The sequence below is a fragment of the Diceros bicornis genome, unplaced genomic scaffold, assembly GCF_020826845.1.
Source record: "Diceros bicornis minor isolate mBicDic1 unplaced genomic scaffold, mDicBic1.mat.cur scaffold_73_ctg1, whole genome shotgun sequence".
Classification (NCBI taxonomy): domain Eukaryota; kingdom Metazoa; phylum Chordata; class Mammalia; order Perissodactyla; family Rhinocerotidae; genus Diceros; species Diceros bicornis.
In genome coordinates this window covers 384,584-399,718 of record NW_026691615.1, presented here as the reverse complement: position 1 = coordinate 399,718, position 15,135 = coordinate 384,584, and the positions used below count along the sequence as shown (strand labels likewise).

The window sequence follows — 15,135 nt, the reverse complement described above, 5'->3', positions numbered from 1 at the left end:
CCCAGGGAAGAGGGAGACAGAGGCCCAGAGGTAGGCAGAGGATGTGAAGTAACTTTAATCACAACCCTCCGACGGGCGCAGCAAGAGTCTCTAAGAGCAGGGCCATCCCTGGGAGTAGCCTGGGGCCAGCCCCTCAGTTCCACCTGCGGCGTGTTCCGCATTCAAGGCTCCCTGCATCCAGGGGAAGGATCCGGGCACCCCCAACCTCCAGGGCCACGTCTGCAGGAGCTCAGGTCCATGGTGCTGTATGGCCAGAAGAACCCATGTCTGAAGACAGGTGTGCCAGCAGCCGTGTGCGTGTCCCCATAGCTGCCACACTCGGGGGCCCAGGCGACATGGTGGCAAGAGCTCGTCTTCAGAGCAGCGAGATCTTCCTCTCTGACAGCAGCAGGGTCTCCTTCACAGCCACCAGCAGCCCCAGCGGGTCCAGGTGCCTCCCGGGCACAGAGCCGGGACAACACCAGCAGGGCAATGGCAGCCAGACCTGCACTTAGCAGCACTGTGGGCGACAGACACATGGGAGCAGGTGACGGGGTGGCAGGAGCCCCCACACCCACCAAGCTCCTGACATGTCAGGGTGGGGGGTCTGAGCCTGTCCCCTCTCCGAGCCCCTGCTCCCAGGAGTAGTCGCTCCAAGCCCCACGCAAGGGAGGGCCCGTTCATCTCACCAGCAGCTGCAACAGCCCCATAGACACTTCGGTTTCCAGGCTGGACCGAGTCCAGGTCCCCAACAGAGGTAGCTGTGGCATTCCTGAGAGAGGTGACACTCTCCGGGGTCACAGGGCTCCCCATGGACGTGGCGGTCCCTTCCTGGAGGGTCTCGGTTCCTGTAATAAGTCCAGGCATTCAGTAGCTGCGGAGGGGGCACCCAGGGCGTGGGGGGTTGAGTAGGTGTTCCAGGTACCCAGGGGGGACCTCGGGGCTCATCTTCATCCCAGACTGAGGCTGGTGAGCACTGCCACGCCGAGTCACCTCCCGCCACCCCCACGGAGATGCAGGCACGGCCAGATGCCCACGTCCACACTCCCAGGCTGGTCACACACCAAAAGGTGTCCGGGTGCCATGTCTAACAACCAGCCCTTCCCACCCCACAGGCACGCCAAGGTCCCACGGCACACACCACAGCCAAGCTCATCGCCAGAGTGGGGACAGTCCGGGTGGCCATCACAGAGCCACGTGCGTGGGATGCAGGCACCGCCCAGTGGGCAGCGGAGCTCCCCGGCGGGACAGGGCTGGTGGCTGCAGTTCTGAAGGTTCTGGTCGATGCCATTGGCGCAGTCATCGATGCTGTCACAAGAGCAGGGGCTGCCAGAGGGTGGCGGGCACCCCCCATCCTGGGCACAAGGCTCCATCCCTAGGGCAGAGGGTCAGTCAGGTCCCATACGCCCACCCAAGAGGGCCAGGGTTCTCCCACCGCCCAGCCCCACGCAAGGCCCGCCTTCCACGAAGAGTAGACCCTATAAGTGCCGCCGACCATAATGGCTCCGCCCCGCTTCCGTTAGCTCCACCTTCCAAGCACAGGCCTCCCTGTAAGCCCCTCCTGCCAAGACCCCACTACTCCGCCTCCCTGTAAACCCACAGCTCCTCAAGCTTCAATCCCAGCTTCCCTCCTTGCAAGCCCCGCCCACCCCAGACCCCGCCCCAGTGGGCGCTGCCTGAAGCCACACCCATTCCGCAGCCACCCCACCTCCCTCTGGCCCCGCCCTCTGCAAGCCCCGCCCCCGGGACGCGGCCACTCACTGCACTCCTGCTCGTCGCTGCCGTCAGCGCAGTCCGCGTCACCGTCGCAGCGCCAGGCGAGGGGCACGCAGAAGCCACTGGTGCGGCACTGGAAGCTGGTGGGCGGGCACGAGCCTGCGCTGGGGCCTGCGAGACGCGCACAAGTGAGGCCGAGTCTGCACCCTCCCCCAGGAGCAATGGTCACAGGCTCCACCTCGTGGAGACAGGGCGGGTTCCAGGGACCCTTTGCTGAGGACCTACTCTGTGTGGGGCTGGAGCTGCGCGCGTCACAGCCTCACCACGAGCCCTGTGGGGCAGGTTCTACTGCGATCCACACTCTACAAAAGACACTGAGGAGAGGGAAGGCCAGAGGCTGCAGAGCCAGTGGCAGAGGCCGGGTTGCAACCCAGGTCTCGCCGATCCTCCAGCCTTTACCAGGCTCCAAATGGCCAGATGACCTCCCCAGAAGTCCCTCCAAGACCCTTCTGGGTTAAACAGAACCTGCTCTGGATCAGGCCCAGCGGCAGGGTCAGCAGGGCTGTCATATCCTTCCTGCTTAGCAAAGGGGAAACTGAGGCCCTGGGAAGAGAACCTGCTTAGTCACCAAGCCTTGTCGACTCAACTCCTAAGTTCCTCCCAGATCCGATCATTTTCCCACCCTGAACGTGCCACCTCCACCATCTCCTGTCGGACACTGGAGACCTCTCAGAGTCGCACTTTCCGTCACCCACCCGCGCCTCCCCTCTGCTCAAAACTGTCCCCTGGTCCCCGACCCTCTCACAACCAACCCCTACCTCCTCTGTGTGGTCCAGCCCTGAGCCCTTCCTGGACCTCACCTCCTCCCCCACTCTTCCTCTTCATCAGGCCCTTGGCCTGACTTCCTTGCTGCTTCTCCAAGAGGCCTGGCTCGTTTCCACCTCAGGGCCTTGGCCCATGCTGCTCCCTGGCTCACACTGCCCTTTCCTCCCCCAACTCTGCACCTGCTGATTTCCTCCTCAGCCTTCAGATCTCAGCTTCTTTCCTGGGAGGGGTCTCATGCCCTTCTCTGAGACCCCTGAAGCTCTGCCTCCCGCTTATAACAATGGACCCAATGGTCCTTAAACTGGTACCCGCGTAGACTAGGCGCTCAGTGGAGGTCAGAGCAATGACCTGGTGACCACAAGCCCAGGGCCGTGCCTGACAGCAAGCGGACACAGGTCACACAAGGGTCCAGGCTGAGTCCAGATGAGATCTGAGACTTCCTGGACCCCGGAGCACAGAAGGGCCTGGAAGCTGGGCCAGCAGGCAGGAGTCTGAGGGGCAGAGGAAGGGAGTGGCCTTGAGGGTCTCCTCCTGGGTGAACCAGGGCAGGTGGCTAACATCTGGCTTGGCCCCAGCCTAGCCTCACTCCCTTCAGTCCGGGGCCTCTGGCCCCTTTCACCTTTACTCCCAGGGCCCTGAGCCTCCAAAACCCCCACTCCGCACAGCCAGCCCCTCCGCAGGGCTCCAGGCCCAACTGTACCTGCGGGCCACACAGTCCCCGAGCTCAGGGAGCCCGGAAAAGCTGTGGAAATCCGGGATCCGCCTTCCCTCCAGGCCCCCGGGGGTCTGGCCGCCGCTGGCACGGCTTCCTCTCCAGCCCTAGCCGGCTTCCTCTCCAGCCCTAGCCGCTCTCTGCACTGACAAACTTTGACCTCCCTCCCTGGCTGCTGGAGCGTGCGTCCCTCTGCAAAGCGGGCGGCAGAGCAGAGCAGACCTGGCCTCATGGGGCTGTGGGGTCGGACAGGAGTTGGAGGCACCACTGACTCCCCTGCCGGCCTCAGGTTCCTCACCTGTAAAACGGGCACCCTAGGAGGCCCCACCTCAGTGTCCTGAGGACAGAAGACTGCTTGCGTGTAAAAAGTTTGGAACTTGGTTAACGTGAGTCCTGCCTCCTTGGAGGAAACAGGCACATCCGGCCCGAAAAGGCAGGGGCTTCGGGGTCAGGCAGGGACCACAGCAGACAGGAACCCACGGAGGAGCGGGGTGAGCCTGAACCCGAGCTCACAGTGCGCACCGGGAGATCCCTGTAACGCGCCCAGCTGCCTCTGGGAACCTCAGAGAGGGTCAGGGGGACTTAGGGAAAACGCGTCCGCGGCCCTGGGGTCACAGGGAGGGAGAGAGCCCTCTCGTTCTTTAAGGCCGTTCTCTAAGGCCAGAGGAGGAAGGTGCAGAGATTGGCAGCGCGGGGGGTGGTCGCCAGGAAACGCAGCCACACGGGCTGGGGCGCGCGGGTTTGGATGCGCGCTGCTGCGGGAGGCGCCGGGTGCCCGGCCATGCACGATCAGACGGGGCACAACCAGCGCCTGCAGCGCGCCCTCCCGCCACGCTGGGCTGAAGGGCGGCGTGGGGGCGACAACAGGGCACGACAAGCAGAGCGGCTGTGCGGGGCGAGCAGGGCGGAGCAAGGCGGGCAGAGCCACCCGGGCCGAGGGTCCCGGGTCGGGGCGGCACGCGGGGCCGTCGGGCCACGTGCGGGGGAGTGTCCGCGACTCGCCGCAGCCAATGGCCGGGCGCTGCTGGCGCGCGGGGAGGGCGCGCGGAGCTCACTCACCTGGGGCCTGGGCCGAGGGTCGGGTCGCGGCCGGGGCGGCGTCCAGGCCCAGCCCGAGGCCGAGCAGCAGCCGCAGCGCCAGGCCCAGAGCCGCTGCTCGCCGCGCCCCGCCCCCCGCCATCAGCCGCTCGGCGCACCGCCCCCATCGCGCCACCGGCCCGCTCTTATCCCCGCGCACGCGCACGCGCAGCCCGGGGGGCGGGGCCCAGGCACCAGGACCCGCGGCGTCCGCGGCCAGGGCTACCGTAAAGGGTCGAATACGAGGGGCGCAGCGATTTCACACTCACCCCGCTCTCCCCACCCACAAGGCATAGCGAAGGCTCTGGGGCCCATTTGAAGTCAGAAGCTTGTGGGGATGTACACGAACTTGTGGGTGGCTTCTCACAATATTTAACTTTCCACTTGCATCCGGCAGCAAAAGTCACTGCCTAATTATCCTATTGAATATGGCGCCACTCCTCTCGGGCGTGCCCCAGCCCTCCCTCCTCCTGCTCCTTCTGTGCCCTGGACAGATTATATATTTACTAATTTTTGTTTAGTGTCTGATTCCCCACTAGAATGTCAGCTCCAGGAGGGAAGGAATGCTGTGTTCCTCGTTGTGTCTCCAAAGCCGGGAACAGTGCCTGACACATAGTAGGCTCTTAAAGATTTGGTGAGTAGGGGCGGCCCGTGGCTTAGCGGTTAAGTGCGTGCGCTCGGCTTCGGGCGGCCCTGGGTCCGGATCCCGGCGCGCACCGACACACCTCTTGTCTGGCCATGCTTAGGGGGCATCCCACATACAGCAACCAGAAGGATGTGCAACTATGTGCGTCTATGACATACAACTATCTACTGGGGCTTTGAGGAGAAAAAGAGGCAAAAAAGGAGGAGGATTGGCATGGATGTTAGCTCAGGGCTGACTTGCTCACACACAAAACAATAGATGTGGTGAGTAAATGTAAGAATCCTCCCGTTCCTGGCTTCCATCCTGGGTCCGCCATCCCTCCCACCTGGATGCGCGCGCCCTCGCTCCCTGCCTCACTTAGTCCTTCTAGACCCCTCATAGGGAGGTGGGTATCATTTTTTACTTCGGGAACAAGATATGCAAAGGCAGCCCTTGGGGTTTCTCTTCTCCCGCTCACCCAGTAGGCACATAAATTACAAACCTGCTGCAGACTTTCCAGCCAATCTGGCCTCAGTGTTTTCTTCTTGGAAATAAAGAGCTTATCGACAGCTCTGCCTTCCGGAGAAGCAGCGCGTCCAACTGCCAGCAGGACCCCAGACAAGTTACCGTCCCCCAGCGTTAAGACAGGCGTGGGAGTGTTCACCAATCCCGGTTTTCCGTGATGCCACACTAAAGCGTCCCGATCTTCCCAGAAGGGGTTCCATTTACAGGTTGATGGCATGCTATTTCAAAACGCTGGAGGTTTCAGCTGCTTTTGGAGCATATATACATATAATTGTTTAAATCAGCCTCTCTCCTATTCCCAGGGGAAATGAGGTAAGACGCGAGGGTGCACAGGTGCGGAGGAGGATGGCAAGGATGGCAGACGCGACTGCCCAGGGCAGGGCAGGGGAGCAGCCGCCTTCGAGCCTCGCCATCTCGGTGAGGGAGGCATGGGGCGCGGGATAAGAGCGGGAGCAGCTGTGCCTTTGCGGCAGTCGAGCGCAGACTCATGGGCCCCCCGGGTTCGGGGCCAGCTCTCAGCGAGCCTGAGGCAGATCTCGGTCTTTCCACGCCTCGGTTCTTCTGTCCAGCGATGACCTGGCAGGATTGCTCCAGGAGCCGGGATCACGCAGAGAAAGGCTTCAGAAGGTGCCTGGCACCCGCGAGGAGCTCAGGCGTCAGACCTCTCCCCTCCTCCACTCCCGCGCCCAATTTCAAGTCTGGGTCATGAAACTTTATTCGGACACCTGCAGTGGCCCGGTTGCCCGGGGTTTTGCAAAGCCCTCCGGGTTGCCCTCCTTTGACCTCTGCAAACCCTGCCCCACCTCCCTCTCCCTGCTGACCTTCTTTCTCAGTGGGATTCATCCTTGGCCCCGACCAGAATCCCACCTCCACCAGGAAGCCTTGCCAGGGACACTCTCCCACTTGAAGTCACTGCGTGGCTCCTGCAGCCAGCCTTGGGCTACTTCCTGTTCAGCTTTTGCTCCCCTCATTCCCCCACAGGGATCAGGGGCCTCACCGCCCCCAGGCCCAAGCACAGAGGTCTCTGGCTCAGGGAGCCTTTCCTGACCTGCCCTAGGTGAGCCTTCCCTGGGTGCCGCCTCGCTGTCCTGCCTTCCCCGCTGAGCTGCGGGGGTCCAGGATCGGGGCGGGGGAGGGGTCGCGGTGGGAGGGCACTGGCCCATGTCCACACGAGTGATGGCCCGGGGAGCTCTTGAGATGCAGAGGCCAAGTGAGCAGTTTGCGTTCGGCCCGCGTCCTTCACAGTCGGTGCTCACAAACACCCAGGGGTCCTGGAGCCACCCCACCACTCTCGGGGACAGAGCCAGGCCCTCGGAGAAGGACCAGTGACATGTCTGGGCCCCCCCGCACCATGTCACCTGACTCTGTGCCCAGTGGCAGCATGGCACCCTGGACCCCCAGAACACTACCCCTCCCCCGCCCCTAGAGCGCTGCTGGAGTCAGAAGATTCTCACCCACTTCACCCCAAAGTCCAAGCAAGCGGGTGTCGCTTCAAAAGGAACAACGGAAGCCATACTGCAGCTCCATATAATCGGCATAAATTAGGTCAGTCTCCCCAAAGGGAATCCAAGGAGGGGAAGCGCCACTGAGGGCCCGGCCAGGTGTCCCAGGGCACAGTCACAGGTAAGGCTGGTCACGGGAGAGCTCCCACCTCTTGATGGGAGGAGCCGGCGTCACCGCCTTCTTCTCAGTGGCTGCCGCAGCCGGGCTGGAGGAGAAAAGCAGACTGTGGTTAGGGCCAGGTTTCCAAAGAACAGGGTGGAAGGATCTGAGGGACACACCTGCCCCTGAGGGGTACTCGCCTGCTGAGACTGTGGAGCCGGAGGCCAGAGCGTGGGGTGTTTCAGAACGCCAGACCCCTCCAATGGGGTCCCCCGGAGGGTCAGCCCACTTGCTGGGAGCTGGCCAGCCCCGTCTGCCCTGAGCCCCGTGAACCCCCAGTCGGCCTGGCTCTTGGGCCCAGAAGCAGCCGTGACTAGCCCTGTCCCCTCCAGTACTCCTTCCCACATGCGGCCCCAGGGTGCACCAGCACCCCGCTCCTGCTGCCCCAGGACAGGACACGGGCAAGGGCCGGGCCCTCAGGCGACGGCCCCCGCTGCTCATCCTTCCCTCGGTGCCCAGCACCTCTCCCCGGCAGGCGCTGTATGTGGGCACAGTGCAGCCAGACCAGCCCCCTCAGTCTCACGGGGCTGAGGGTCGGTGTGCAATTGAAAACACACCGTTTGGCCCAGAGGTGGCCTGGGGTGAGCCCCAAGGAGACACCGTGCCAGCGAATCCGAGGCAAGCAGCCCCCCACCTGAGCCCCTGGGGCCTAGGGCTGGAGAGGCTTGCACACGGTGAGCAAGAAAGGAGAGGAGGCAGAAAGAGGGGGCCTCTCCTTGTGGAGGAGGCCCCCCGTGCCTCCTACTCTCCCGGAGCGTGAAGCAGGTGCAAGGGGCAGAAGGCAGCAGACATCCGGGGGCAGTGAGGGGTGTGGGGGAGCAGGGCAGCTTGCCCCAGTCCGGTGCTGGACTCTGGTGGATCTGAAGACCACCACAGTTCAGAGCTCTAACTGCACAGCAGGCCCCGCCTGGCCTCACCACCTTATAGATCTCCTCACAGTGCAAGCCCACCGCCCCCATTTTACAGATGAAGAAACTGAGGCTCAAGGCGGCTGAAGGACTGGCCCAGGACCATATGGTGAATCGGCTAGAGCCCAGACACCACTGGGGGTCCAGGCAAAATGGTCTGAAAGCCTGCTTCTGCTATCCACGGGCTGTGTGACCCAGGCAGGTCACTTGGTCTCTCTGCGCCTCGATTCCCTCTTCGGCCACAGGAACCATGACTGCCTAACCCGTGCAATTCTTAGGAAGCAGGCACGTCGTGGACTCTATTCTAACAGCTTGCAAATGTTAACTATGAGGGTTAATCCTCATAACAACTCCACTGTAGACTGAGTGTTTGTGCCCCTCAAAATCCGTATGTTGAAATCCTGTGCCCCAAGGTGACGGTGTTAGGTGGGGGGCCTCTGGGAGGTGGTCAGGTCATGAGAGCGGAGTCTTCACGAATGGGATCAGCGCCCTTAGAGAAGGGACCCCAGAGAGCTCCCTCCCCCTTCCACCACGTGAGGGCACAGTGAGAAGATGCCAGACGCTGAACCTGCAGGCGCCTGCATCTTGGACTCCAGCCTCCAGAACCGGGAGAAATCCATTTCTGTTGTTTATCCGCCGCCTGGTCTGTGGTATCCCGTCCCAGCGGAACTCTCTAAAGTGGAAACTATTCTTGTTCCCGTTTGATGAAGAGAAGCAGCTGAGGCCAGGGACCAACCCGCCTTTTGAGGAGCCTGAGGTTTATGCAATTCTCTCTTTAGAATATAAAATTATAGGCCGGCCAGGTAGCGTAGCAGTTAAGTGTGCGCGCTCCGCTTCGGTGGCCCGGGGTTCGCAGGTTCGGATCCCCGGCGTGCACTGGCGCACCGCTTGGTAAGCCATGCTGTGGCGGCGTCCCATATAAAGTGGAGGAAGATGGGCATGGATGTTAGCCCAGGGCCAATCTTCCTCAAAGAAAAAAAAAGGGGAGGATTGGCATCAGATGTTAGCTCCGTGCTAGTCCTCCTCACACACACAAAAAACAAATTATAGGGGCTGGCCAGGTGGCTGCAACATATGAATTTGGAGGGGAGACAGTTCAGCCCAGAATACACATAACATAGCCTTTTCCCACTTAAAATGCACAATTCTGGCTGCCCCAGTGGCTTAGCGATTGAGTGGCGCGCTCTGCTACTGGCGGCCCGGGTTCGGATCCCGGGCGCGCACCAACACACGGCTTCTCTGGCCATGCTGAGGCCGCGTCCCACATACAGCAACTAGAAGGATTTGCAACTATGACATACAACTATCTACTGGGGCTTTGGGGGAAAAAAAAGGAGGAGGATTGGCAATAGATGTTAGCTCAGGGCCGGTCTTCCTCAGTAAAAAGAGGAAGACTAGCATGGATGTTAGCTCAGGGCTGATCTTCCTCACACACAAAAAATAAACACATAAAATGCACAATTCAATGGTTTTTAGTATGTTCACAGATTTTTACAGTCAATCTTTAGGGCATTTTCTTCACCACAAAGAGAAAACCCATATTCTGTAGCATCATCCCTATCTCGTTAATTTCCCCGAGCCCTAAGCGACCACTAATCGCTCCATCTCTATGAATTTCCCTGTTCTGGATATTTCATGTAAATGGAATCTTACACTATGTGACCTTTGGCGTCTGGCTTCTTTCATTTAGCACGATGTTTTCGAGGCTCACCCATGCTGTAGCTATGTCAGAGCTTCATTCCTTTTTTTTTTTTTGTGAGGAAGATCAGCCCTGAGCTAACATCCATGCTAATCCTCCTCTTTTTGCTGAGGAAGACCGGCTCTGAGCTAACATCTATTGCCAATCCTCCTCCTTTTGCTCCCCAAAGCCCCAGTAGATAGTTGTATGTCATAGCTGCACATCCTTCTAGTTGCTGTATGTGGGTCGCAGCCTCAGCACGGCCGGAGAAGCGGTGCGTCGTTGCGCACCCGGGATGCAAACGCGGGCCGCCAGTAGCGGAGCGCGCGCACTTAACCGCTAAGCCACCGGCCGGCCCCAGAGCTTCATTCCTTTTTATGGCTGAATAGTATTCCTTTGTATGGATGGACCACATTTTGTTTATCTCTTCATCCACTTATGGACCTTTGGCTTGGTTTCACCTTTTGGCTGTTAATGATTGTGCCGCTATGAATATTCACATATGACCAACATGTTTTGAATAAATGAAGAACTCTAATAATTTAACCCAAAGAACCACATAAAAGTGGACATTTCAGACTGTGGCAAGACAAGAGGAGAAAGTATCAGAAAGACCCTTTTTGGGGGGGGGTTAAATCGCAGCTCTGCCTTTTTATTGGTGTCTTAATAGTTTATAACATTGTGAAATTTTGGTTGTACATTTTTGATTGTCAGTCACCATATACATGTCTCCCTTCACCCCTTGTGCCCACCCCCCACCCTCTCTACCCCTGGTAACCACAATACTGTTCTCTCTGTCCATATGTTGGTTTATATTCCACATGAGTGAGATGACACGGTGTTTGTCTTTCTCTCTCTGGCTTATTTTACTTAACATAATGCCCTCTAGGTCCATCTGTGTTTTTGCAAAGGGGACGATTTTGTCTTTTTTATGGCTGAATAGTATTCCATTGTAATATATATATACACCACATCTTATTTATCCAATCATCAGTCAAGGGACACTTGGGTTGCTTCCACATCTTGGCTATGGTGAATAATGCTGCAATGAACATAGGGGTGCATAAGCCTCTTTGGAGTGTTGATTTCAGGTTCGTTGGATAGATTCCCAGTAGTGGGATAGCTGGATCATAGGGTATTTCTATTTTTAATTCTTTGAAGAATCTCCATACCGTTTTCCGTAGAGGCTGCACCAGTTTGCATTCCCACCAGCAGTGAATGAGGTTTCCCATTTCTCCACATCCCCCCACATTTGTTGTTTTTTGTCTTGGTGATTATAGCCATTCTAATGGGCGTGATGTGGTATCTTAGTGTTGTTTTGATTTGCATTTCCCTGATAATTAGTGATGTTGAGCATCTTTTCATGTGCCTATTGGCCATCTGTATATCTTCCTTGGAGAAATGTCTGTTCATTTCCTCTGCCCATTTTTTGATGGGGTCGTTTGTGTTTTTGTTGTTCAGTTGTGTGAGTTCTTTATATATTACGGAGATTAACCCCTTGTCAGATTTATGTTTTGCAAATATTTTCTCTCAGCTGGTGGGTTGTCTGTTCATTTTGATCCTGGTTTCATTTCTGTTGTAGAAACTCTTTAGTCTGATGAAGTCCCACTTGTTTATTTTTTCTTTAGTTTCCCTAGTCTGGGTAGGCGTGGCATCCGAAAAGATTCCTTTATGACCAATGTCAAATAGTGTGTTGCCTATATTTTCTCTATGAGTTTTATAGTTTCAGGTCTCACCTTCAGGTCTTTGATCCATTTTGAGTTAATTCTTGTGAATGGCGATAGCACATGGTCCACTTTCATTCTTTTGCATGTGGCTGTCCAGTTTTCCCAACACCATTTATTGAAGAGACTTTCCTGTCTCCATTGTATGTTCTTAGCTCCTTTGTCGAAAATTAGTTGTCCGTAGATGTGTGGTTTCATTCTGGTCTTTCAGTTCTGTTCCATTGATCTTTGTGTCTGTTTTTGTACCAGTACCATGCTGTTTTTTTTTTGGTTTTTTTTTTTTTTTTTTTTTTTTTGTGAGGAGATCAGCCCTGTGCTAACATCTGCCAATCCTCCTCTTTTTCTGCTGAGGAAGACGGCCCTGGGCTAACATCTGTGCCCATCTTCCTCCACTTTATATGGGACGCCGCCACAGCATGGCTTGCCAAGCATTGCGTCGGTGCGCGCCCGGGATCTGAACCAGCGAACCCCGGGCCGCCGCAGCGGAGCGCGCGCACTTAACCGCTTGCGCCACCGGGCCGGCCCCAGTACCATGCTGTTTTGATTGCTATTGCTTTGTAGTATGTTTTGAAGTCAGGGATTGTGATGCCTCCTACTTTGTTCTTTTTTCTTGGGATTGCTTTAGCTATTCGGGGCAGAAAGACACTTTTTTAAGTACTTTATTTTTTTTTTCTTTGCTGAGCTAATATCTCTGCCAGTCTTCCTCTATTTTGTATGTGGGACGCTGCCACAGCGTGGCTGATGAGTGGTGTAGGTCCACGCCCGAGATCTCAACCCGCGAATCTGGGCCAGCCAAGCAGAGCTCACAGAACTTAATCACCAGGCCATGGGGCCAGCCCCTTAGGTACTTGGTAATTGAGGAAAATTGAACCACTTCGGTAATAATACAAACTAACATGCGTCATTTCAGAACAAATTGTACCTACACAATGCTGTTATTAAACCAACTTGGTAAAAAAACAAAGTCTTACTTAAGCCAGAAGCTTTCAGTTAGATAAATCACTTCTCTAAAGAGGGATTTTCTTATTGCAGAAAGGCCTTTTAAAACCTGAGTCAGGGCATGCCCACCTCTACTCAAAACCTCCCAGAGGCTGCCACGTAACTATGTACTCTCTGTGCCCTGACCCAGCCATCTCTGCTGTCACATCGTACAACTACTGGTACCCACTCCCTCCAGACTTCCTCTCTATTTCTGCAACACACTTCTGCCTCAGGGCCTTTGCACGTGCTGTTCTCTCTTACCAGAATGTTCTTCACATACATACCTGCCCCAGCTCACCCACCGTCTTACTTCTTCCAGGTCTCTATTTAAATGTCTGCCTATTCGGGAGGCCTCTTTCGACTAAGATAAAAAATACAGTGACCCTTCTTTCTCCCGATCCACCAGGTGGATCCCTCCGATTCCGGCTTTAGGTCCCCAGATCTTAGCATCATGTGACGTCAAGGTCCTGGTCTCTTATGAAGTGACTGTCCCCACACCCCACCTCCGTCTCATGGGTGAGAGGGCTTTGTTCTGCTCAAGGCCAAGGCTCCGGCACCTAGAACAATACCTGGCACCCACTCAATGTTTGTTTTCCTCCACAAATTAACCTACACACGCAATGCAATCCCAAAGTCCCAACAGGACCTTTTATGAAACGCCACCAGCTCACAAAAAGATGCACGTACTGGTAGTTAAGAAGCCAATGTGCTAAACGCTGCTGAATTGTTTGCTTTACAATGGGTAAGTTTCTGTTACGTGAATTTCACTTTGATTAAAAAAAACTACAGAGTCATACCGCTGCACACCTGTTAGAATGCCTAACATTTCAAAGACCGGCCACAGCAGGTGACGCCGAGGATGCGAGGAAACAAGAATACATATGCAGCGGGGGCAGAAAAAATAAGAATACATCCACTTTGGAAAACACATTGGCAATTTCTTTAAAATTAAATATATACCTACTATAGGACGCCACCACTCCACTCCTGGGTATTTACCCAAAAGAATTAAAACCATGGGAACAGACTTACACATAAACGATCACAGCAGCCTTATCCGTCATAATCAAAAACTGGAAACAACCCAAATATCCATCAACAGATGAAATGGGTAAATGAACCTGGGATAGCCAGACAACAAAAGACTCAGCAATAAAAGTGAGTTACCTTTCACTACATGTAACAACCTATACATGTAACAACCTATACAGATCTTAAGATAATCCCCGGGAGTAAAAACCACCAGGCAGAAAAAGATACATACTCTATGATTCTAGAAATGCAGAACCAATCGGGAGTTGCCTGGGTAATGGAGGCGGGGTGGATAAAAAGGGCACAAGGAAACTTTTGGGCAAGAACCTTGAACACACGATGCTCAGTGAGAGAAGCCAGACACCAAAGGCCACAGAGCGAGTGATTCCATTGACGGGAAACGTCCAGAACAGGCAAATCCGTAGAGACAGAAAGTGGATTCGTGGTTGCCAGGGGCTGGGGAGAAGGGTGGGGGGTGACTGATAACGGGGATGCAGTTTCTTTTTAGGGGGATGAAAATGTCTTGGAACTAGATAGAAAACATCATAATGGTTGCACAACATTGTGAATGCACTAAATGCCGCTGAATTGTATGCTTTCAAATGGTTAATGGTTAATGTTATATTACGTGAATTTTTCCTCAATAAAAATAAGGAAGAAGGGGCCAGTTGGACAAAGATACACAAACGCACACTGCTCCACCCCCTCCCCATCTGCCACTGCAGCCCCCACCCCGCAGCCCCTCCGGCCACCTGCCCCACCTGCCCCGGCCCATCAGAATTTCCCAGGGGCTGGGCCTGTGGCCACCCCCACGTCTCCCTCCTTGTGCGCTCCCCAAACACCCCTCCCTTTGAAACCTGGACCTTCGCTGGAATTTCCTGGAAGTGACTCGCGGGGCTTGCTGTCCGGGACAGGACGGGCGGCTGGCAGAACAGTGAGCCCCACTTGAAGGAACAGAGAGAGCTGCAACGCAGCGTGCTCACGGCGCCTGTACTGGTGACCGCCCCGGGGCGCAGATGACAAAGGGCACCTGAGAGAGCAACGCCACGGGCCACCGTCACTCAGCTGGCTCGAGGGGACGCGGTCACCCACGCTGGCCGGCCCCAACCCCGGCCCCTGCCCTCTACCCCCTTTGTGGCAGCGGGCCTGCAAGGATGGCCCCAGGAACCGGGATCACCCTTCTGTGGCCCCCACCTCCGCGCCCCACACATCGGGGCTGGCCTGCGGCTCCGCTGAACCCACAGAATGTGGCGGACGAGACGCTGGCCCGGTTCCAGGCAGAGCTGTAGAAGGTCCCGCAGCTGGGTCTGCACTTTAGGGAAGCCTGAGTCGCCATGAAAGGAACACGGCCATCCTGCTCAGGAGGCCTCGTGGAGAGGGAGAGGACACACGGAGAGGCCACGTGGAGAGCCCACACGGAGGCCTCACGTGGAGAGGGAGAAGCCATGTGGAGAGGACACGCGGAGAGGGAGAGGTCCAGCTGGCCCCGCCATCCCCCCCAAAGCACCGGACATAACAGAGACATTCCAGAAGGTGGTGTCCAGCCAGCCCAGCGCCCAGAGGACAGCAGCCACCATCAGGGGGAACAGGAGCCAGCAGCCGGCCCGGTCAACACGGAGCCACGCGAGAGAACACATCAGGGGTTGTTTGGAACCCTGCGCGTGGGGTGGTTTGCTCCATGACAGCTGAGA

General features: G+C 56.5%; 1 protein-coding gene across 1 annotated transcript; it reads right to left on the bottom strand.

Annotated features, from left to right (window-relative positions):
- Window positions 1–299: 299 nt before the first annotated feature.
- LOC131403589 (CD320 antigen-like) lies at window positions 300–4,417 on the bottom strand. Its single transcript, XM_058538003.1, is given in 6 exon segments — window positions 300–436; window positions 438–499; window positions 669–827; window positions 1,121–1,354; window positions 1,741–1,866; window positions 4,292–4,417. Coding segments are annotated over 6 exon segments (783 nt in total). The 5' UTR covers window positions 4,413–4,417; the 3' UTR covers window positions 300–355.
- Between the last annotated feature and the right edge of the window lie 10,718 nt (window positions 4,418–15,135).